General features: G+C 42.5%; 7 protein-coding genes across 8 annotated transcripts in view; 4 read left to right on the top strand and 3 right to left on the bottom strand.

The window, feature by feature from the left end:
- Nucleotides 1–3,853: 3,853 nt before the first annotated feature.
- Nucleotides 3,854–4,102, bottom strand: RB195_018335 (uncharacterized protein; the record flags this gene model as incomplete). Its single annotated transcript, XM_064185729.1, has 1 exon — nucleotides 3,854–4,102. One exon carries the CDS (start codon nucleotides 4,100–4,102, stop codon nucleotides 3,854–3,856), a length of 249 nt encoding a protein of 82 aa, XP_064041610.1.
- Nucleotides 4,103–5,548: 1,446 nt separating this feature from the next.
- RB195_018336 (uncharacterized protein) lies at nucleotides 5,549–6,022 on the top strand (the record flags this gene model as incomplete). The annotated part of the gene is made up of 1 exon (XM_064185730.1): nucleotides 5,549–6,022. The coding sequence occupies one exon, from the start codon at nucleotides 5,549–5,551 to the stop codon at nucleotides 6,020–6,022; it is 474 nt and encodes a 157-aa protein (XP_064041611.1).
- A 102-nt stretch (nucleotides 6,023–6,124) lies between these two features.
- Nucleotides 6,125–6,391, top strand: RB195_018337 (uncharacterized protein; the record flags this gene model as incomplete). The annotated part of the gene is made up of 1 exon (XM_064185731.1): nucleotides 6,125–6,391. One exon carries the CDS (start codon nucleotides 6,125–6,127, stop codon nucleotides 6,389–6,391), a length of 267 nt encoding a protein of 88 aa, XP_064041612.1.
- Nucleotides 6,392–7,951: 1,560 nt separating this feature from the next.
- On the bottom strand, nucleotides 7,952–19,478 carry RB195_018338 (uncharacterized protein; the record flags this gene model as incomplete). Its single annotated transcript, XM_064185732.1, has 11 exons — nucleotides 7,952–8,106; nucleotides 8,718–8,794; nucleotides 10,335–10,488; nucleotides 10,547–10,653; nucleotides 10,715–10,785; nucleotides 10,840–10,947; nucleotides 13,889–13,973; nucleotides 18,833–18,942; nucleotides 19,079–19,168; nucleotides 19,229–19,342; nucleotides 19,392–19,478. 11 exons carry the CDS (start codon nucleotides 19,476–19,478, stop codon nucleotides 7,952–7,954), a joined length of 1,158 nt encoding a protein of 385 aa, XP_064041613.1.
- Nucleotides 16,194–16,466, top strand: RB195_018339 (uncharacterized protein; the record flags this gene model as incomplete). Its single annotated transcript, XM_064185733.1, has 1 exon — nucleotides 16,194–16,466. One exon carries the CDS (start codon nucleotides 16,194–16,196, stop codon nucleotides 16,464–16,466), a length of 273 nt encoding a protein of 90 aa, XP_064041614.1.
- Nucleotides 19,479–19,538: 60 nt separating the features above from the next.
- On the top strand, nucleotides 19,539–20,261 carry RB195_018340 (uncharacterized protein; the record flags this gene model as incomplete). 2 transcript variants are annotated; one of them, XM_064185735.1, is made up of 4 exons in its annotated part: nucleotides 19,539–19,622; nucleotides 19,873–19,905; nucleotides 19,964–20,042; nucleotides 20,221–20,261. In XM_064185735.1, 4 exons carry the CDS (start codon nucleotides 19,539–19,541, stop codon nucleotides 20,259–20,261), a joined length of 237 nt encoding a protein of 78 aa, XP_064041615.1. The 2 variants fall into 2 exon arrangements, with proteins under 2 accessions (XP_064041615.1, XP_064041616.1); XM_064185734.1 differs by lacking the exon at nucleotides 19,539–19,622 and adding an exon at nucleotides 19,662–19,805.
- A 1,655-nt stretch (nucleotides 20,262–21,916) lies between these two features.
- RB195_018341 (uncharacterized protein) overlaps nucleotides 21,917–24,087 on the bottom strand; it is a gene marked incomplete at both ends in the record, with an annotated part of 8,061 nt that continues 5,890 nt past the window's right edge. Inside the window, one exon of the mRNA XM_064185736.1 lies at nucleotides 21,917–22,092. Within this exon, the coding sequence (XP_064041617.1) occupies nucleotides 21,917–22,092 (176 nt within the window). The remainder of the gene's footprint in view (nucleotides 22,093–24,087) is intronic.

Raw genomic sequence — 24,087 nt, forward strand, 5'->3', positions numbered from 1 at the left:
CGCTCGCGTTGTTCGTCGATTTGCTCCAGCGGGCACCAGTAACACTTCTATTAGCATTCAAAAGTTGCCCAGGAACTCGAAGAGTATCTATCTATATATCCTTTTTTGAAGGAGGTGTGACCGTCGTGTCGGTGGCATTCCTGCAGTAGCAGTAGTAGTAGTAGTGGTGGTAGTAGTAGTAGTAGTGTTAACCCATATGCCCTCAAGACTTGCCCAAAAGCTTCTCTTTTCGCGAGAGACTCGGAGAGCATCGAATTTGGTTAGAGTGTAAAGAAATTTGCATATCACCCAGGACTAATTTTGTTTTCCTTGGAATATGCGCCTACTTCTGATCTTCGACCGTTGACGTAGGACTCAATTTCGAATCCCCTCTTAAACCTGCATAAGGCGTTATACTCTTAACATCTTCCCTCCAGCTGAGTATTTCGTGGTCGCATTTTCCTGCTGCTTGCGAAACTTCCAGGCTTCCGAAGCAGAAAGAACGTGGTGTTGAATAGGTGAGAACGGAGCCGGATGTTCTTAGTGTTTTCCCCTACGTTCTCGATGCTCCTAAAATTTGATGCACGATACTCTATAGATAATTGCAAGGAATAGTATATGCTGGATTGAGGAGTATGTTGTAAGCGTTTTTTTTTTTAAATGCAAAACGGAGATAGAAAGAAGAAGTGTTTCCAATTTCCATACATGGTTCGGTTGGAAATTTGCCACTCAACTCTATTCAAGACTATTCAGAATTTTTGTAATTTTATCCAACAGATAATGTACTGTTGATAAACTCGCAGTAGTTTTTTTTTTGATTTCAGAAAAATAGAAGGAAGCTGAATTTTCTCTCAGCCGCCCGCGACAGTTGGATCAGGTGGTGTGCAATCCGCTTTCGAGGTCAAAATCCCATGATTTTGAAGTGCGAAAGCAAACGCCGAGAGTTATTTCAATCATTATTCCTTCCTTATACATAGCAGAAATCAACTTTAGCCTTGTTGTGTGGATTAAATGCAGAAAAGATGTTGTCGAAATTGTCCCATCTTGTCCACTAAATACTCCGCTTTATTGATTCGAAAAAAAAAAACAAGAATAAATAAAATTCAAGGTCAGAGTAGGACTGCCTCTCTTAGCGATATATAGTATTGTGGAAAAGCTTCAATTTTATGGTAATTTTTCACTTAAGAAATGCTTATTCTCAACTTGATGGACGTATATCATTTCACATCAGATCTCTATGCACTAATTGTGTCCAGGAAAAAAAAAACAAAATGTAAGCTAAAGCTATCCGAGAAAGAGCGGTAAATACTTTTGATTTCTCGAATTTCAAAAACTTTCATTCTTGTGGAAGGTCTCACTTTATTTGTGAGTGAATAATTTTGATGGAGTTTTCCTCTAGTACATCCAGTACAGCATATTCGGAAACGGCTATCGATATGAGTGGTTAGGGCTCGCGGTATGTCATGATGGTGATGAATGTATCTCGCTGCAAGATCGCTACCCTGTGAAACTGTTCGTTTGCTCCAATGAGTGAACTGACGATGCTGGAACCCATTCTCCACGAATTGGCTGGTGGTGTACTCCACGACTATGAATGAAATGACGGAAATCTCCTCTGTTAATTCAGAAAAAAAAACCAAGCAACGTTGTTTGATCTTATCTTCCCAACGTAAGAAGTTATTACGAGCAACACAATGATGGCAATCCGCAACCCATGCAGGTGTGGCAGATTCCGCTGCTAATTTTAGTCATGTTAGTTTGTAGTCATCCAAAGTCCGCAATCTAACTCAAACAAGTAGCAAAAGCTGTCCAACCATCACAATCGCAGATTCGGATGCGGATCACCAGCGTTCTTCAACACGTAGTAAGTTGCACCGTTGGGGATACAAGACCGCACAAGTTTGTTTCACCCGCATTTTTCTCAGTTAAAGGCATCACCCCACAAATCTGAGGTGGTACTGATTTCAGGTGGAGTATTCGCATACGGGATAGTAGATTATGGAGAGGTGGGTGATTCCGTCTTCCTAATTTTGTTTTCTTCCTAATTGCCGTAAAAAACGGCCCTGAAGATGCGGCGCGTGCACAAGGCTCCAATCGAACTCGTTGTAGAAAATAGCGCACCGGAGCGCTCGAAGCCGTATCTTCCGCGCCGTTGTTTTACTCCAATTAGCAAGAAATGGACGGAACCACCCACCTAGCAACGTCCAGTGCGATTTCCCACAGAGGAACAAAGATCTCAAACATGAGTAGTTGAACCGACACCAATTTACCGACCAGGAAGACATGAAAGGCTTGTCCTCCAGAGCGGTTTCGAACCATCGGTCGGGCAGTCATACCCAAATCTCTTAGCGGTGCCCTAAGTATTATTGTAGCTTATGTACTAGCGACAATAGCGATTTTGTCAGGATCTTTGCCTCGGCGCACTCCCATTCTCCAGCTCTGCCTGCCTATGATAGGATACGATCTCCTCGAAAACGACTTATTTCTCAACTTCTCGTTCCTCGCAAAATCGCGAAATTATAAGGAAGCAATGCGCATAGGCAAAACAGAGACGGATATAAGGAAATAACAGAACAGAAACAACCCTTACGGGTTCGATTACTCGCTGAGTCAAAATCTTGCAAGAAGTGGAGAGAAGTTAGAGCTGCACCTAAAAGATGAGCAACTCGTATACGTAAATTATATACTTATACATGACTTTAAAAGACATTCAATACTCAAAACTAAGATTTAAAAGATTGTTCATAATTTCATGAAAAGCGCACTCGGAGAAATATTTTGATCATGTTTAGAAGGAAAGAATTGCTCCACAAAATGGTTGAGCAACTTTTTTCTTTGATACTTCTCGCTTCGAACTGTAGGTGGGTCGCAGAAAAGAAAGGAGAAAGAACGAGAACAAGAACAAGAAGAACAGCAGCGTAAATGTAGGTGTTAGAGTGTCTGTTGGGTTGAATCCTTGCCTACAACAATTTGAGAACCAATTGCTTTTTATCAAGCATGATCGGAGTTATTGGGCATTATTCGGGATCATATACATTTGATGCCGGAGCAGAAATCAAAATTTTAGCAAGTAACCAGGGAAACGGAATCATGTTTGGAAGAGTCATATCCATATCTGGATATGACGGTCCGAAGCAACTCGTACATGAAAAGTCTTTCGTTCCCGAGTGGTCTGACTGCCTTAACATCCAAATGCAGAAAGCCAAAAAAAAAACCCAAAAACTTAAATTTTTCTCACTTTAGTTTCAAAAAAGAAAAAAACTAGGAAATTCCACATATTATTAATCCAAGCATTTAGCACAACGAACTCTCTACAAAACACTTCCAGAGGTATTTTACACGTTGCTCTTCTAGCGAATTTATTAACGAAATTCTGAACTTAATAACAATCACTGAATATAAGCATTTTCTGCGACTAAATGTTAGTAAGTTTATGTGTAAATTGTTGAAACTATGTGGAATGCGGTTTTAGATGTAGTGTCTATGTTGGACCTTGAAGAAGTTTGGAGTACGTGACTTTTGACCGATTTGCTTGAACCGTAGGCAATATTGGGTTTCATCTTTTTTAATTAAAGGCATCACCCCACGAATCTGAGGTGGTACGGATTTCAGGTTGAGTATTCGTATACGGGATCGTAGATTATGGAGAGAAGAGTGATTCCGTCCATTTCTTCTTAATTGCCGTAAAAAACGGCCCGGAAGATACGGCTTCGAGCGTTCCGATGCGCCATTTTCCCCAAGGAGTTCGATTGGGGCGCGCCAGCCTTGCGTACGCGCCGCATCTTCCGGGCCGTTTTTTTACGGCAATTAGGAAGAAATGAACGGAATCACCCTTCTCTCAATAATCTACGATCCCGTATACGAATCACCTTGATCACCTTGACTCCCGTTGATCTTCGAACTGGTCGAGCGGGCGCCAGTAATTCTTCCATTTGTCCCGGTCGCGTGCCAGAGTAGCCCAGTGGTTCCTCCTTCCGCGTGGGACACGAAGAGCATCATACTTTTCCTTGAAGGACTTCGTGAAGAAATCTGACCATCGGATCGGCGGTCCTGTAGTGCGCTTAATATCGCGGGGAGCCCAGTCGCTCACGGCTCTGGTCCAACGGTTGTCATTAAAGCGCATCACGTGTCCGGCCCACCTTATTTTACTTTCCTTGGCAAACGCGGCGGCGTCTCTAATCTTCGATCGCTGACGTAGGAGAGAACTTCGAATCCCGTCCCTCCCCTATCCGCCATCCGGGGACGCGCCACGTAGCCTCGCGACTAACCGGCTCTAATCCCTAGTGAGGGAGATCCGTGGCGTATACGAATACCCCACCTGAAATCCGTAGCACCTCAGATTCGGGGAGTGATGCCTTTAATTAACAGCCGACGCTTCCGTGTTGTCGCCTTCGTCAGGGCTGGAAAATCAAAGCCAACAGTACTCATCTCTTCAAGCCCCTCATCACTCTGCAGAAAGCATTCAAAGGATAGGCAAACTCAAAGAACAACACAACGGCTAGTGCTTGCGTCATTTGTTAAATCTGCTAACGTATACAGAATGCCATGTGCCACAAGTATGGGCCACAAAAGTTTCTATACGGGACCTGACAGCCCGCCCAGCAAATAGAGATTTCGCGAGCTCATCTAAATGCTCCTTTACCCGAATGCAGTGTGCGACTGTTTCCTCCTATGTAATCGTCACCACAGGACCTGCAGGTGATGCAATACACCACTCCTGATACCACGCAATTACCCTTTCTGCCTTATGGCAAACAACGCAACTGGGAGTTGTTTGGCAAATGTACGATCACATACCAGCTGACACATGAGATACATACGCTGGTAGTCCTTCTCCAAACACACAATTATTCAAAGTGAGACCATTTTCAGGGATCTTGTGAGTTTTTATGTGGATCGAGCCCGCAAGTTCCCCTTGTCGTCTTTGTGAAATGTGTGCTCTGCCCCCGATTTTTTTTGAAAAGATAATGTGCCAACTGTAGTGCCGTCATAATTTCACTTGTTATAATTTCGCCTGTGATTGCACGATCGATGGTTCGAAACCTTCCGATAAATCAATAAATTGTTGCTAGACTTGTCTGTGAGGATAAAAGCACTGATTATGACAAACTGGCTAGCTACCGCAAGTGATTGGAAGGCTGCACACTTTCATATTATCATTCATATCATTTGAAACGATTCTGAACTAAAGTCGAACGCTTAGGTAGATCAGGTAAGGACTGGTTGAGTCGAAAGTTCTCGGACAAAGTGGTAGAGATAACTTCTAGAGATCATCACTCAGCAAAGAGCTGACAAAAATGGATGTGTTAGCTACCGTTTGATATATTATAAAATTCTCTTCAAAGTGTAGGTTAACAACTGCACTGAGTTAGTTTCTTTCTTGCCACCATGCCGCGCAATTTCAAGCCGTTGTCACTCCACCTCCGCAACGTCATAATCTTTCTCCATGTATCTGGTCAAGAACCCGCGGATATCGATAGACGTCTGAAGGAAGGGTTGCGAGGAGCATTCCCCCGCTAGAAGTACAGTCTACAAGTGGCACTCGAAGTTCGCGTCGGGCGACTATTCCATGGAAGATGAAGACCGTTCGGAACGCCCGATGGAGTTGGATTTGGACTTGCTGCGGAGACAGGAAGAAGCCGACCCGTATCAAACCACTCGCGAACTGGCAGTCGCTCTTGTGGTGAGTCAAACCACAGTTGTTCGCGGATTGAAGTCAATCGGCAAGGTGCGTAAACTAGGTCGATGGGTACCACATGCTCTGACGCAGTATGAGATGGATTGCCGCGCTATACTTTCTCTCCTCACGCTCAAGCGCACCCACACCTGGCTTGGGCACCTAGTCACCGGGGATGAGAAGTGGATTTTCTGTTCTAACATTCACCGGCGTGCCCAGTGGGTTGACAAAGGCACGGATGCAGAAGACGTCCCTAAACTCGACGTACACTCCAAAAAAGTTATGCTCTGCATCTGGTGGAGCGTACACGGCGTCGAATACTGGGAACTGCTCGCTGAGGGATGTACAGTGGCTGCAGGCGTCTAGGTTGAGCAACTGAGGAATTTGAAGACAAATCTCGAAAATGCACGCCCGCAGCAGCGCGAAGTCTACTTCCAGCACGACAACACTCAGTTACACATTGGAAAAATGACTAAGGCTGAACTGAATAAGTTCTTCTTGACCATTTCACCACACCCACCGTATTCCCCAGATCTGGCTCCCTCGGACTACCACCTTTTTCCCTATCTCCAACATCATCCGGATGGTCAAGACTTCCAAACCCGCGACGACATCAAAAAGCCACTCGAGCAGTTTTTCAAGGAACAGTTCCTAGCGTTCTGGAGGAAAGACATCTACGATCTGCCTAGACGTTGGCAGAAGACCGTCGATGCCAATGGGGCATACTTCAAGTGATTTACAGTTATCGTTTGAAAATTGCAAAGTAAATAAAAATATTGTCAATTTGTCCGAGAACTTTCGACTCAACCTAATAATTACTACATTTATTTATTCATTTATTCGATATGATACTGTATAGATGCACATGAAGCGTACAAGTAGACTGGATAAAGGCTTAACATAGATGTATACATCCAATGTCGTTTTTGTGTAAACTGTACAGTGCACACACAATAAAGCCGTATTCTTGGGCTACATTACTGGATTCTCACGCCCATAAATTCGTGGTAAGTAATATACTAAAATTAAATGATACAATGAAGTGCAGGTGCATATAAATAAAATAAAAGCAAATAAAATTCGAAGTTGTAACTGGAGGAAGTTTTCTCCGAAATGAAGTATTATATGAACGATGAAGCGGTATAGGTATTATGCGCAGTACTTCCTCCACCCTGGGAAGGTCCGACTTCACTCTATCGCACCTTTCGTGAGAGAGAAGCACGAGTCGGAAGCGTTGAGTTCCCTCGAATAGCGGTTATGTCAATCTTTCCATACTTCGTTCATTTCTTTCAAAACGTCATAAAACAGGAAAGTTATGGAAGTGCCGCGGCTTTCTGGCTCGTCATACGTGACCTTTTTCGAAGCTGTGAAGTGTGTAGGTTTTTATTCTTGAAATTGCAAACATTTTCTAACCTTATTTCCACAAAAACAGTGGGTTTTGTGTAGAATGCAGTACATTGCTTCTGTTGTTCCAAGCATTTTTTTTTCGCTTTTTTGTCCATTACTTTGAAGCACACGGGATGAGAAAGAATCGGAAGAAAAAAATTGGGATAATAGGCGAGAGCAGTTATAAATGACTCTCTCCTCAAGTTCATTCAGCTGATAAATGCTGTTGACGCATCGCTTCAATAAATATGAAACTTTCAGTCATTATTATTGAATTTGTCAAATTCTGAAAGACGTACATCAAGAAACACAAAATTCTTAATAGAGTGTTACGAAGAGGGCAAGTAGAACAGTATGAATAACAATATATTCTTAACAGTCCGGATGTTTTGCTGAAGTAATCAAAGCCTGCAAAAAGAAGAAGGAAGTTTGCTCTGCAGGGTAGAACTTCGTATTTAAATATTATCAACAACAAGTGAAAAATTTCTTCTAAAAAAGATTAGAAAATTTCTTCTAAGCTTCTAAGAAAAATTCAAAATTTAGGACCAAATAAACTAATCGGATTTACATGAGTGAAGTGATGAACTGATGAAATTAAATTGAATGGATGCTCAAATAGTAAGAAGAAGACTAGTTTCTATAAAGGGAATGAGAAAACTTGAGCACAACATTGCTGACGGACGTGGGGCAACAACGAGTGAATGAGCGCTTACGTAGTGACAGCTCTGAACACATGCCAGTTGAGAATCATCCATGTCAACGTCCTTTCGGAGAGGTGAGGTTCATGAAAAATCGAAACTTCGATTAGGTCAATTTTCTAGAAAGGTTCTGGCATGGCTATGACAACATCATATTCGTGATATACTGGATGAGATGCACTGAACGCTTTGAAAATGTTGGATACAGACATCATATTGGCCGGAACAACTTTGTAGCCATCGTGGTGCTGCTTCTGCTTTGTGCAGAACGTTTTCTTGAACATCTCTTAGTTCGTCGCAGTGGAGCAACCCGACCTGAGGCGTCCTTACTAATCGCCTCCGCATAGAATGAGCTGGAGTGAGCACCTAAACATTCACCAAAACATTTTTAAACATTTGGGAAATGTTTTGAAGTTGGGTATCCGTTATCAGGTAGGATGCAAGACACAGTTAAGTATAGCGCCGTATACGTGAAATTCTCCAAACTGATATAGAGAAGAGATGGATCAAAAACAACGGCTTGGTCACTTCACATCAAGAAAGAACTCTTTACACTCACAGGATTGAGCGACTGAAATAGTTGAAAATAAAGTAAACGTGAAGTCGTTCAATAAAGTAGTTCAAATATTGATTGTTTGAAGCGATTTTATTTCAATTGTATGACTGTAAAGAGCTGTTTCGTTGCGGAAACCGTAGCCGCCGAATAAGCGGTCTGGTACTCCGAATTCACCTGTTTTCTGGATTTGTAGGGAACGCTTTGCATGCTGTGCTGTGGTATTTGCAAGGTGCTAAGTTACTGAGTCTTAACTACTGGAAAGGAATGTCTCTCTGAAGAGCCCCAACCACGAGAGACTTTTCGGGTGACTTCGGCATTGAACATTCTGTCTATCTCGCTTTTATTGTTGCTGAGAGCATAGTATTTGAATTCTGTAGCGCTAGATCATTTCAGGAAATTGTGTTTTCCTCGGAAAGCTCACCTAGACCAATTACTTGTTTTTCATCAAAAGGACGTAGAAGCTGCAAGATATCCACGAAACACGGAGCTGAAGAGAACCTATAATAAACACCGTAAAATCTCCAATTGTTGGCCGAGGAAGAATTTAAAGCGATTTTTATATGAATATGTGTACATGGAAATATGAATGTACTTGAAAATACTTGTATATAAATATCATACATGAAAAAACAGTGATTCATTGCTACGTTATATCACACCTGGAGGAGCACTTGATTTTTACTACGCTCATTTTCTTGAGTACAAGAAAAAGGTTGCTGTAGAACAGCATATGCGACCTGTCAGTTGCCTCTTCTTCTCCAGATATGTACGAAATCACTAAATTCACATTTAGGCAAGCTTCGAAGAGCTGTTCAAGATGCTCACCACGTACAGCATTACGTTTCTACTTACGTATTATGCATTTTCATGCAATGAGAATAATTTAACACTGAAGATCTCAATATCGACTGCGTACGCGAGCATAGGTGGTGAAATGGTCATCAGTGTGGTTTGATGTATCTGTTTGCTTAATTTTACTTCGGTTCATAGAATGTATTCTTCATTTCACTCCCTATACAGAGGGGCAACATAAAAATGCAATGAATAAAACCCAGGGCGAAGATGAATGACGTATGGTCCAGTCAGAATGAAATGATTTGTGTTGCAGCATTGCGTAAGGAACGATTTTCGCAGCTTAGCTGGGGGAGGGTTAAATCGTGTCGGTGTTAGGTGTAACACAACGCAACAGAACACAAAGATCACTCATATTTGACCGGATCGTTCGCACAATTTCTGTACACTACATTCCAGTTGCTATTAGGGGGAAAAGAGTATTTAAAGGCATCACCCCACGAATCTGAGGTGGTGCAGATTTCAGGTGGAGTATTCGTATACGGGATGGGAGACTACGGAGAGGGAGGTGATTCCGTCCATTTCTTGCTAATTGCCGTAAAAAACGGCCCGGAAGATGCGGCGCCGCACAAGACTGGCGCGCTCCAATCGAACCTCTTGTACAAAATGGTGCGCCAAAACTAATGCAGCCGTATCTTCCGGGCCGTTTCTTACGGCAATTAGGAAGAAATGGACGGAATCACCCCCTCTCCGTAGTCTCCCATCCTGTATACGAATATTCCACCTGAAATCTGCACCACCTCAGATTCGTGGGGTGATGCCTTTAATTAGCGTCTCCAAGTGAGATTCCTACGGGACTCATATGAGCGACTGAAACTTGACTGGTTAGTCCGTAGTTGGGTTTTCTATCTTGCACATTGTAGCGTTTGTGGATTTATGCCGCTCTACCCAAGGACCGAAAACATTGATTTTACAAATCGAGGACATCTATTCTTTTCCACACTGAATAAATGTTTCCAGTTCGAAAAGCCACTAGGCGCGTGTCCATGATTTCCGCATGTTTATGAAGAAAGCGACGACGGCGAAACATCGATCAAAATAGAGGATAAATAATAATCTTAGTAATTTGCCTACAATGTATAGTACTACACGAGTCAAATATACATTGGAAAATCCAAAGGAGGTCCAATTTGAGCTTATCTCAGCTCAGTTCCGTACATGAAATGAACATGGCAGTGTAACGAACCCAACTAAAGTACAGATGACGGAAATGGAGAACGTGGTTGCGATGTGGTTGCTCGGCAGCTTGACGAGATGAAGCCCAACCGTTGCCACTCCGCCTCCTTGGCAGAACATACCCACGTACTGCGTGACTGATTGGCATTCTTCCGGTCGGAGAACTGGCATCAAAAAGAGATTTTTTTAAGGAAAGTACGTGCATTGACAAAACTGCCCAACTCATCATATGCGCTCTGACCAGAGATTCGCAGTCTTCGACGGTAATGAAGTGATAGAGCGTCCTATCGAGTAAGTCTACAGGATTGAAATGTAGAATTTCTCCGACCCTGAGTTCATTTCAGTCATGAAACTATAGAGAATTCGATACTACCAGTGATGACTGCTTACCGAGAGTCACAGAACACTATTCTCAGATCAGGAGTGGTACGAAACAGAAACTGTTGCGAGCTGAGCGGTACCTATATTATCCGTCCAGGTGTTTGTATGAAAGAGAATGAAATATAGCGAACCACCTCTGGGAGTCCAGGACGATCGATCATTTGACCGCTCGCTAGAAGTATTTCACCCCTCACCACTCCATTCACTGCGATCCCACGGACAAATCCAGTACACAGTATCGTCTGTAACGTGCATGATTTACTCGGTAACTATCCATACATCTAGTTACATGCAATTGCATAAATTTGTACTTTCGTAGGTTAGTTAACGAAATAGTAAAAAAGAATGGGGCGCGGACAGCAAAGAAGCAGAGAGAGAGAATGCGAAGCGATAAGAGTGCGCTGAAGACATCATTAAAGGCATCACCCCACGAATCTGAGGTGGTACGGATTTCAGGTGGAGTATTCATATACGGGATAGTAGATTATGGAGAGAAGGGTGATTCCGTCCATTTCTTTCTAATTAAAAACAATAAATAAACTATCAATAAATATTATAATAAATTAAAGAACGGCCCGGACGATACGGCTTCGAGCGATCCAGCGCGCTATTTTCTACAACGAGTTCGACTGGAGCGCGCCAGCCTTGTGCACGCACCGCATCTTCCGGGCCGTTTTTTACGGCAGTTAGGAAGAAATGGGCGGAATCACGCCCTCTCCATAATCTACTAGTACGTATAAGAATACTTCACCTGAAATCCGTGCCACATCAGATTCGTGGGGTGATGCCTTTAAAGAAGTAAAAGACATCATTAAAGAAGGAGTTAAATTTGATGTCGAACTCTTCCCGCTATTGGATAAAGTTTGTGACGAACATACCGTACGAAGTATCACAGCAAAGACACTCGTACATCGTCTACAAGTTCCCTGAATTCCCCGGTTTGTGAATTTGCAGAAGATGTATCGCAGCAAAGAGACGATAGATCTTCTACAAGTTTAGAAATCGGAGGCCTTAGTTTGCCCAACGAGGGGATTCTTTACACCCATAAAATTGGAGAAACAAAATTGCATGAGGTGAATTCCCTTAATTCTACTATTTTGCTTAAGGAAATTCTTTATCAGTTATTTTGACCACTAATCCAGTTTATTTCTCATTCGTTCTATTTCATCAAGTCTGAGGACCTGAAGAGTAGCCTCACCGGGTAACTGAAAACTCAGTTTTTTCGACGCCCGCTTTCTTTAGCTTTGTTTTCTCTCGTTTCCACTGCACAGCTTGAAGATTACGCTCGTACCCTTTATACTACAAGAGAGACTATTTAGCGGCGGTATCGTAAAGATGCAAGGTGTTTTCAAATATATATATATATATATATATATAAGCCGGACTTCATGCTTTTTTGCTGTTCGCTTCGCTCGCCTTCACAAATTACAATTGCCTTTTTCTATCAACGCTTTTTTCAATTTTTTTGCCCGAAAATTTAAGCATAGGTGAAGGATTTTATGGGTTTTCTCTAAACGCTCAGTTCTATATTTCGAAAGCAATCCAGCTTAATTTTACATCTATGTTTCTCTCAAACCTCCACAACTTGGAAACTAACATGGAATGACGTGAATATCACTATCGTAGTGATGAAAATAACGTTCTACGTCAGATCGCGTAAACTGTTGGCTACTATGTACTGTATTCACACGTGATTAGCCGTTCGCACGTGTCCCGCGTACCAATCTAACGCAGTGGAACCCGTCTCTCCCCATTCTATAGCTTTCTGGCGCACTATTCCGACCACGTAGGACCCGTCCCACCCCATTTTACAGCTATCAGGCTCCGGGCACGAATTCGTCGCCGTAGGACCCGTCTCACCCAATTTTACCGCGTTGAGGCTCCAACGCACCAAACCGACACCAGTATCCGTCTTCCTCTCTATTTGGAATTTCTGGACTGAGACACACACACATACACAGACGCATATATATATATATATATATATATATATATATATATACGGACTAGGCGCGTTATTATATAGCATGATATACTGGTCTGAACGGATATATATCCACCCATCATGTCCACCTTTCGCCCTTTGTCGACATAAATGAAGCTTTTTTAATTCTGCTGGCCTAAATCTGTACATGAAATTAGACGTGCTACGTTCAAATTCAGCTGTCATAGGCCTTAAGGTGATTGTTCCGACACCAGGAACCGAATGTGTTTGACTTGTAGTGGCCTGTAATGGCTGCATTTAGAAGGTAGACTTTCTATCCCAGATCTTGACCTGACCCCCGGTTCTCCGTTTGATTCCAGAAATTGTTTAAAGGCATCACCCCACGAATCTGAGGTGGTGCAGATTTCAGGTGGAGTATTCGTATACGGGATGGGAGACTACGGAGAGGGAGGTGATTCCGTCCATTTCTTGTTAATTGCCGTAAAAAACGGCCCGGAAGATGCGACGCCGCACAAGACTGGCGCGCTCCAATCGAACCTCTTGTACAAAATGGTGCGCCAGAACGAACGAAGCTGTATCTTCCGGGCCGTTTTTTACGGCAATTAGGAAGAAATGGACGGAATCACCCCCCATCTCCGTAGTCTCCCATCCTGTATACGAATACTCCACCTGAACTCTGCACCACCTCAGATTCGTGGGGTGATGCCTTTAAATGGCAGTATGTTAGAAAACCGCAGGAATTGATGTCGAGGGATGGATTTTCTCAGACAGCCTGTGAAGAAAAACATGGACAAAAAGAAGCAGAAAAAGCTAATAACAGATGAAACCAACAGGTGATCATGCATAGCTAACGTCTTAGAACAGGTAAAAAGAGGAATAGGACTTACCATAACATAATTTAAGCCAGATGTAGTTGCGTAAACTTTTGCGCTCAAAGCGGTGCGGTGGAGGGTAGCGGATACGACAGAAGTTTGCAGTGGAAATGAAGCTAGCGATGACATCGCCTCGACTGTCACTCCGCTTCGAGTGCACCTTCTCACAACTGCACCAGGTTTCAGAACATTACGACTCGACTTTGGCAGCTCCAGGAAATACACTACTCAAATTAAAAGAATTTAACTTCATTAGTTTACTGCTCAGTCATGACGTAGAGGTATGAAGCCACTTTCGTTCTGGTGAAATTCCCCGCCACCAGAGACTAGAATAGATTTTCAAGTAAAGGAACCTGCGAAGCCCACCTTATACCCAGCAAACATGAATCCGCAGCTACGTTTCGGCAGCTTCGATGTCATCCGTAACGTGAATTGTGTACTTGACTCTAATCTGTAAATAATACCACGTCGTATACTCAACCAATTTGTTTTATTGCATTTTTTAAAGTTTTTTAAATATCACAGAAACCTTGGCTATTTGAATTGAGTTCAGCTCAACACAGTGATATTAGCTTCAATCACTAATAATCTACTTTGTGGGTCTTCAATCACTAATAGTCTAATTTGTGAGAAAATTTGTGGGTTACTGCTACCTTCGCGTTGGCATGATTGCTAACATTGTTGCCTAATAAAGTGCATGGTGCCATTTTTAAATATCGCTCGATTTCGTCCTCAATTCTCAAAAAAGTACGCGGACAAAGATGCACTGCAACTAAATACGAATTAGATTCAATATTTGTAAACTTCCTTCTAATCTCTATTTCCGTAACAGTTTCAAAGTGTGCCATGGATTTGAGATGATTACAGTACTTAGAAGGCTTTTCTTTGCACAGATTGCCGAATTACTGTCACTGCGAGGCAGTTTGGTGGATGTAATCAACTGCGGGTGAGACACTCACTGAGCAGTGAATAAGCGAAGAAATGTATGAAAATTATAATCGAGCAAAAAGACAATTGTGGCTAACGTTTGATATGCAGTGTACTGCATCATTTTTATTTTGCTGAATGTAAAAGAAGTATGCTATAATTGACCATGTTTTTTTCAACAGGACTGCTTTTATTTTTTCTACAGATTTAATTCAAATCACCACGGTTCTCCTTCACTAGAAGGATCCGGTTAGTTGTGAGGATATGCGGTCCGCAGGTGGCGGATAGGGGGTTAATCGAGGAATAAGAATAGCAAAATTGATTTTGTGCCTGCCCCGAGACGCGAGTGGATTCAGGTTGGGAACCACCGGTTTCTGCTGTGCCAGAGCAGACACATGACATCTCATGACATCATCTCGCACGTTGGTCCTGTCTGCAAACGAGTGACTGGTATCTGCAAAGGAAGCGGTTTGGAGTCGCCTTCAACAAATAAGCTCCAGTTGTATATTCTGAGAGGATGAAACAACCTGACCATGGATTTTAAAATTTTGCGCATGTCATATCAATAAAAAAGAGTTTGCTAACTACGGAGGGAAGCTCGAAATGATAGTGCCAGGAAGGACGGGGCTGCAGGAGTTAGGCTACTGAAACGGAAAAAGGACTAAGATGACGATCTGTACATGCCACGCTTGCATCGGAAGCGACAGTTGAAGATTTGCAGGCCACGAAGATTATGTCATCGGACTTACGACAGTAGAGGAGTTGGTGGAGCTGGCGTCGTAGTCAACACAAATGTGGCAATAACGATCAGCTATTTCAAACAAGTTACGACTGCGGATAAGAAGATGTGGTTCAACGCCAGCTTTAACTATCTTTGACGCTTACGCTCCAACTCAATCTCCACATAAAGTTACGAAGAAAAAGGAGTCGAATCTTTTGAAATAGACCGAGAGAAGTTGTACAGAGAAGACTACACCCTCTAAGAACCCCTTAAGAATTTCACACTGTTACCTATGGGCTACAGTGGACTTGGGGAGAGGGAGAGGCCTTCCGGATTCATTATGACTACCACGACCACTCATGGAAACTCGTAATTTTGGAACCGCTTTTCTCTGGAGGTGGGAGTCACCCGGTTGAGGGTACCATATTGATCATCATCGTCAGTAAAAGGTTTTGCTTCACTGATGTCGCTGTTGTGCTAAAGTGTCTGTTTTTGACTGTTTTTTATACGGGATCGGAACATCGTCTCCTCCGAGGAAGATTTTCGTTTATCCAGAGAGGAGAGAAAGCCGCGAAGTTCAGATTTGGAGCATAGCGAAGAGAACCCTCCTAACTGCCGTTCAACAGAACACCATGAAATGGCTGCATTCAGACACTTGACCTGATAACACTTGATCGCCACCATCCAGTAGTACGAGCCGCAGACAACCGAGAATTCACCTGCGAGCTCGCAAGGCTTTGCAGAAAGGTGATAAAGGAAGACCTCAAAGAGAGAAAAGCAGAAAAATTGGCCGAAGCTGCAGAGACGGGTAAGAGCATTTGCTACGCCCATTGAGAATTCGCCGATCGAAAGATGAGATTGGGTGCTCTCTGGAACCCATATAGAACAACAATAACATTAAGAGAGGGAATGGAGAAGACCATCCACGACTTCTACGCTGATCTCTTCGACAGTCACGCCCACTTGCCTTCTTACCATCTGAGGGAAGACTGAAATGTGATTCCGGAGGATCTCCCGCTCGAAATGCGACATGCTATCACGTCCCTGCGAAATCGCACGGCACACGATCCCAACAGGATAGGATCTGAACATCTGAAGAATCTTCCGCCAGTTCTTACCAACACGCTGTCGAGACTCTTTACACGTTACCTGTCGGAATGCAAGGTTTCTAAACAGTGGAAGACCAGCAAGACCGTGTTGTTGTATAAGAAGGGAGATCGACATGACATCAGCGACTATCACCCATTCGGCTTACTGTGTCATCAACAAGCTCTTTATAAGAGTGATCCTCAATAGGATTGAAAGTGTTAGATGAAGGAGAGCAGAACTTCGAATAGGATTCAACACGATAGACTACATTCACTCTTTTCGAAACTCACTGAGGTATCGCAAGAGTACAAGATACGGCTGTGTTTCACCTTCATCGACTGAAAGAAAACCTTTGACTCAGTTGAGACGAAAGCGGTCATGGAGGCCTTGTACAACCAAGGCGACTCTACTTAGTACATAAACCTACTTCGACGGTTGTAGAGTATTTTCACAACCGTAATTTCGCTATTCTACAAGAATATCATCATCAACCTGATGACAGGGGTTCGGTAGGATTACACAATCTCACCCAAAATATTCATGGCCAAGAACGGAATGCGAAAGCTGGAATGGGACGCTAGATGGGGGTGAAGGTTGACGGTTGGCAGCTTCACTCTCTGCGCTTTACTGACGATATCATCCTGATAACGAGAAGTATCAACCAAGCGGAACGAATATCGAATTCGACTAATTATGTGGATGAATCGGTCTTCAGCTGAATTTGCAGAAGACGATGTTCCTGCTAATCAGGTGCGTCCCCGATTCCCCATTTGCGCCCAACGGAATCGGAACACATCCGAATGCAATGCGTTTATATTGGTCGAGAAATGAACATGAACGACTCCTGAGCTGAGCAGGAACAAGCTAGCGGCTTGGGGTGCGCATAAGAGCATCGAAGATGTAGTAAAGAGGACAAAGAACACCCAGCTCTGTACCCAACACCACCGTGCTTCCTGCTTCAACCTATGCTTCAGAAACCTGGGCAGTCTGCAAACCGGAAGAAAAAGCGGTGTACGTCATTAAACGTGTAGTCGAAAGAGTGATTCTAGGAGTATCCCTCTCTACGCAAATGAGGGACGGCATCCGCAGTTCCTTCCTACGTCAGCGAGCGAAGATTAGAGACGCCGCTGCCATTGCCAGGGAAAACAAAATAAGGTGGGCCGGACACATGAATGCGCTTCAACGACAACCGTTGGACCATCATGAGCAAACTGAGTTCCAGGCGGTGTAAAGCGCACTACAGTAAGACACCCGTCCGCTGGTTAGATTTCTTCGCGAAGTATTTTGAGGAAAATTTCGATGCTGTTCGTGTCACTCACGAAAGGTGGAAACACTGGGCGACGCTGGCGGCAATCGGGGCAAATGGAGGAATTACTGGCGCCTGCTCGACCAGTTCGAAGACCAGCGCTAATCAAGGTGATCAAGGTGAATTCAAATCTTGTCAATAAAGATAGAATTATTGGTCCTAATAATAATAGGATCTCTTCAATTGGTTCGGAGGTGCATCTTAAGTCTCGGACGAGTGAATTTTGAAAAATGTCGTTCATGTGCTGTTGGGTTATGATTGCAGAAAATGAAGAGACTACATTATATATTCTGAAGAAGTTCCATTAATCTTGATTCTATAAAACAAGGTAGTATGGAGAGTGTCATAATTCATGGGATAATGAAACAAAGCACGGGAGAAACGAGTTATGCTTTTTTTTTGAATCGCATTAGGGTTTTACATATTGGCAAAGTTGTGGTTCTACGTTGTTTCGGCAGTATAGAAGCTAGAAACCTCTTTCGGTAGTTTACTTTGTTGATAATGGCTGAAAGATCAGAACGGCTACGCAGCTGGATGACGCTTCTGATAACTGACTACTGACCTTCGATAATAGTTCGTGCGGAAGCTAGTTTAGTTATCTGATTACACCACATTGACTCAGTGTTTGAAACACCAAACGAGATCTTAAAATTCCACCGGCTTCTCTAATGTCGTGGAATGCGTGGTATATAATTGAGCGGTACTTTCCAGAGAAAGTATGGCATCGTAGTCCGAAACGCTACTTGTTACAAAGATGTTACTTAGTAGAGCAGCTAAGCATCTGATCACCAGACCTAGGGGGAGAGAAGGGGAGGCTAGAAACATTTGATTATCTTCATTACTATACTATAAATCTAACTAATCTAACTAATCTAAAATATAAAGCAAAATAATGATGATCATCATCATTATTTTGATTATATCATGATTATGATAATCATTATTTTGATTTAAAGCTCTCACTTTCCTCTCCACACCTCCGTCAAAAGAAACGACAAAAGAGAAGTCCGCTTCTTATGTGATAGATTGCTTTGATAGATATCGTGTTTTCGAAGTTCCTAATTCTGGTCACTCATCTTCCTTCTCCAGAACATCGTTTGTCGCATTTTTAAGATTATGTCGGGGTAACCGGTTGCAGTGATGCTAAAATGTGAGTAGGACTGTCTTTCAAACTTCGGCCAAGTAGGAGTGTGAGTTTGTGCTAGACAAGCGCGATTCAGAATCTCTTCCAAAGTTTGAGAATAAAGAAAACGTCAGAACAACCTACTTCTGTGTGTATGTTTGAGGCACTCCGATATTGATGGACATGACATGGTTAAGCACAGAAAAATCTTCTGGATGAACAAAATCACTCATACAACAGCCAACCATTTGCACCTAAAGGCGTGAGAGAGAGGAGCCCCTTATGCATTACAGCTGGCAAACAATGCCGGGAACATGCAAATCAAACGCAGTCATGGTCAGTATTCAAAGCTGACTGAATTTAATGCAATGCATTTACATTAGGGGATACCTGTGAGAAGCCGAGATGAGTCGATACCGACTCGGTAATGTATAGAATGCGGTACCGGTCGTCCAAAATGAAACAGAATCCATCCAGAGCCTGAAAAAAACCATATAATACCTAGTTGAAGCGAGAATGGGAGGAACGTAGGCGATTCACCTGCAAAATTAAAGAGGTCGTTTCTATAGAATCTCTGGAGAAGAGAACTTGTCGAGTGAAATAGTCTCTCATCGAAAGGTATATAGCAGCAACTCGAAGAACAGAGGTGCGGTCCTAAAAAAGCATGAGAGTTCCCTGGAACTTTAGCCTTGACAGGTCTGACCTGCTGCTCCAGGATAGCGCCACTTACTGGAAGAGCTTGTTTGAGAGTGTCGATTTCGCGGAAAATTATCTGTTTTTGATCAGTCATGTTTTGCTCCAATATCTCTGAACTTAACTAATAATTAAGGAGTCATTAGTCTTCAGGCGGATGGCTATAGCATTGGAAGCAACCAAACGTCAATGGAACAGAACATTTCTAGAGAGTTTGAAGCTGTCATTGTATGCAGAGACTGTAGAATAATTTATCGAAGGCTCCACAGGAGCATAAATTATGGCGTTAGCAAAGAATGCTAATGTAGCTAGCACCGTATCGCCTGACTATGGCGAAACATTTTCGTTCTCCATTTGTTTTGAAATAAACGTAAAGAAATATTGTGTGCGTCGTTGTTGCGCTGAAAGTCGGAAGAGCGCCCAGGTTGTATAAATTGAACTCCCACGTGTCCAGATTTTGCGTCTAGCAACTTCAACTCGGTTTTCATTAGGAAATAGTTGAGAAGATATTGTTAAGAATTCAAGTTAGTTCAGTTATTTTTCGATTTCAACGATTTGCACGATGTGTCTTTCTCAATTCAGTTTATGTTTCGAGGGATCGCATTATTTCTGTGGTTTTCGAAGGCAATTCCTGCTTACGCGATCTACATGATTTCAATTGGTATGTGACGACCGAGAGATCATTGGAGTTAACATAAGACTATAAGACTTTTTTCTTGCTGCTCTTCTGTGCTCTCGTCACCTAGGAAATACTTAAGAACAGCAAGTTAAGCATTATGTTAATGTTAGTTAAAAGTAAACAAGTTTCACTACAAAGTCGTGAATTTTCTTAATTTAAGACGTGGAATTGACATGTGTTAATCGTGCTGACGACATGTGATCCAACGTGGCTCACGCTTATTTCGGTCACCAGGAACAATGTTACTAAAGATAGTTCACATTGGGAAGCGAAGCACATTGTGTTTTTTCTACATGTATGAGATGCTTTTCCATTTTTTAAAAAGGATCCGTTAGAATAGGGCTTAATATCGCCACAATAAATTTAGACAAAAGAGTAGATTGATATTGAAGCAACCACTTGCATCTGAACGTATTCGTTTCGGGAAAAAAAAACGCGCCTGACCCTGAAGCGAAAATCGAAAATCGAAAAAACATCGCTATAACATCACTGGTGTATTTATATTACGCAACGATGGAATGCACGAATTACCACTCATCCAATTCAGTCTTTGTTCACTTCTTTACTTATTCTTTTCACAACACTCAAACTCAATAAAGATAAGGTATACTTCCCTTTAGAAAGGTCCATCATGTTTCAGGAGGATCTTTCAAAGTTCTTCTGGTATGAAGCTTTTTAAAAATCACAAGTATGTTACCAATCTCATTCTTCTGCGGAATTCAACGTTTATTTACTCAGCTTTAATTAGTCCCGAAGAAAGGAGTTCGGTGATATTACGCGGATGACCTTAAGGAGCGGAAATGTAACGTAAAAAAAAGTGAAAAATGAACTCAAATGTGTTAGATGTATGAAAAAAATGAGAAGCGAAATTTTTGATGTGTTTCAGTTTCACTGGTTTTCATAACTTGTTAAAAATAATTCATTATGAATGCATGCTTTGTTATTATTTTTAGTGGTAACAGCGACCTCTGCAACATCATAGCTTAAACAACCTTAATGGGCAGAGATGATTGTTCAACCCATCAATTCATCATTTCCTAAGATATCAACTCCTGAAGTTATTGAATTCGTACGAACTTATAAAATGTATCGAAAAAGACCTCCTGCATATTTCACACTTTTCCAGAAATTCCTTTTCATATTTGTTGCTGTCTAAATCTAAGTTGAAAATAAATTTTTGAATTTTTCTTAAGTTGAAAATATACTGAATTTTTCTATGTGTGAGTGTGAGCAGATGTAGTCATCATTTATGTGGGTTCTTTGGTGAGCTACTTCATTTTATTTCTCCAGGGCTTATTAAAACATTCTCTTTTCCAATTCATGCTTTCTGTTTCGTTGCGCAATAGCAGGCATTGCAATGAACCATCATGAATGGCGTAGGTGAGGATGCCACGGTTAGTTGGATTTTCACATTAGCATCCTACCACAGGCGATCTCTCTTCAACCGAGATGAGCAAAAACGTTTAGGGAAAAGACACGTGATACGCTGCCGAACTCTGATATAAACAGTTTCATTCTATAGATTTAGAATGAACTCTGAAGTGGAGAAGCGGTGTCTATAGATTTAGACACCGCTTCTCCACTTCAGAGTATCTGATGGCTGGCGTTCGTTTGCTGAAAAGGTGAAGAAGAATAAAAATCGTGTGGTGTAACAAGCAGAATTTATGTTTAGATCTTGGTGGGAACCATCTGATAGTCTCCTCAACAACGTGATAGTTTGTGTACGCAATATTCTCACAAAACAGCAGACTCAACAATACAGTTACATATTCACACACGAAATAAATAATAAGCACATATTAAGAACAACGACAACATGTATGGTGACTGGTTTTGAAAGTCACCGCACTACTTGTTTAGCTCCTCAAATCAACTTTATGTGGTAACGGTGGCCTAAAAATACGTTCTGGCCTTTTTAAAATCGTGTAGTCACCAATGATAAGGGTGCTATATGGTGAGTACGCTTTGTTGACCGCAACAGCCCCGCGTAACGATCGGAAGCAGACGACCAATGTGCAGTAGCAAGTGAGAACTGGAACGAGAAGTGTTGGATGGATTTGGTGAAAGATAGAGTGCAAGATGAAATTAGTTCTGTTATCCTAGTCTGGGAGAATGAAGGATTGTATAATGCTACAGGAATGCAGTGTGCTACAGGAACACGTGGAATTGACATATGACAGTGGTAGCCCGACAATTCCAATGTTTCAAACAGCGACAGCCTCTATGGCGAATTAAACTGAGTTAATTCACGAGCGGTTAGGTGAAACATTTATTTGCCATTAATGCTGCCTCACGTCTCACCACTTATAGTATGGCCAGAACGACAGCAGCACTGTGCGTGGCTGCGCTCGAAGCGGAGTAGTGGAGCGTAGCGGTTAGGCTGCGAGACGGGAAGGGGACCCTTTCTAGCATCATTCTTCGCTGTAGTCTGCGATGTCCCACCTCGATTCCAACCGCTTCTTCTATCGCTCCGATTGAGCTCAGCCACTTACGCAACTGCACCGTGCTTCATGTCGTTTTGATCCTACTTTGTATCTTGTTAAGAGCTGTGAAAACTAGAAATGCTGTGAAATTTGGACCTTTCAATATCGTATTCCCCTTTTGACAGTCTACTGACATTATGACAGGTCGATCACAAAACAGAAGCGCGCAAGTTCGATCTTCCTCGAGTGTTGGCATAGAGATGGCAACTCGTCGATAGATTACAGATTATCGGCAAGATCACAAAACAATTGTTGAGAACTGGTTCTAAAGAGTGTTCATGTGACCTCGAACCGAAGGAACCTTAGGTGAGCAGAAGCATATCTCGGCAGCTGATTTAGTAGCCAGGAAGTTCCATCTGTGCGGTCCCCAATGTTATGATAGGTCTCACTTTAGCGTTACTTGGATTATTCGAAGTAACACCGTTTTTAGAGAGCTCGTGGGTTTTTATGCAGCTGGAACTCGCGAGTTTTTATCATCGTCTTCATCTAAAACGTGTGCTCTATTATCAATTTATTTTTCAGGATAGTGTGCCACTGGCACAAGTGTAGTGCATTCAGTAAAAGGTTCGGCTGTGCCTGCAGGACCGATAGTTCGAAAAAGTCCCAGTGCCGATCGAGCCTTGCATCATTTATGGGTCGATGAACTGGCACCAGACTTCTCAAAGAGGGTAAAAATCATAACATAACTTGACACCTAGGCTCACTCCCTCAAGTCATTGTAAAGCTGCGTTCATAAATCTTATACGACTCTAAACTAAAGTCAAGCAGCATAGCGAATTCGCACAATTCACGAGTGCGTCAACTCACACTTTGACTTCCTTTTCCCCTCCAAGGGATTATGTCATTGTCCCATGCGAGTTTAGCTGGTGGTGGCTGTGGTAAATGCATCCAGCGACAAGCAATGCATAACCTAAAGGGGCGATGTCCGTCCATGAGATGAAATAGGAGGCTGTGCTGAAACCGGGCGATATCCCAAATCAAGTGTTTGAGCTCCATATATTGGCAAAACAGGACAGGAACCCAGCGTTTTAATCAGCAAACATTTAGAGAGTGAGCAGGAAGAGATCTAGAAAAATCTGCATGAGAAATACAGTGGCAGAGACATCAATGTGGCATGTACGACACTAACACACGATGCTTAGATCGCTACGCTAAAAATTGAAAGCGTTCTGGATTCCTTCTGCTAGAAAGCTGAGTATGAACAACCGGAACGAGTGTTTGACAAGGACAGTGAACTCTTGCCTTCCCCGTCACTATGCGAGCTGAAGATCACATGCAAACCGAGCCCGTCATCATCGCCATCTACGCTGCCGCTGACCTTCACCCCACCACTCAATCAGTGTCAGCACTACTCTGGATATTCTCCACAACAAAATGGTAGAATTAGAAATCGGTTGTTCCTGCTTCAGTGGGAAATTGTCCTCAACCAACTTGAGCTGATGCCAGTAGAGCAGCTAGAAGTGGATTTGATATTTGGTTGTCCAATTTGCAAAGAGAGTAGTACTTTTTGTGCACTGAAGAAGGCGTAAGTGTCGAAACATCAA

Source organism: Necator americanus, chromosome II (genome assembly GCF_031761385.1).
Source record: "Necator americanus strain Aroian chromosome II, whole genome shotgun sequence".
In the NCBI taxonomy this organism is placed as follows: Eukaryota; Metazoa; Nematoda; class Chromadorea; order Rhabditida; family Ancylostomatidae; genus Necator; species Necator americanus.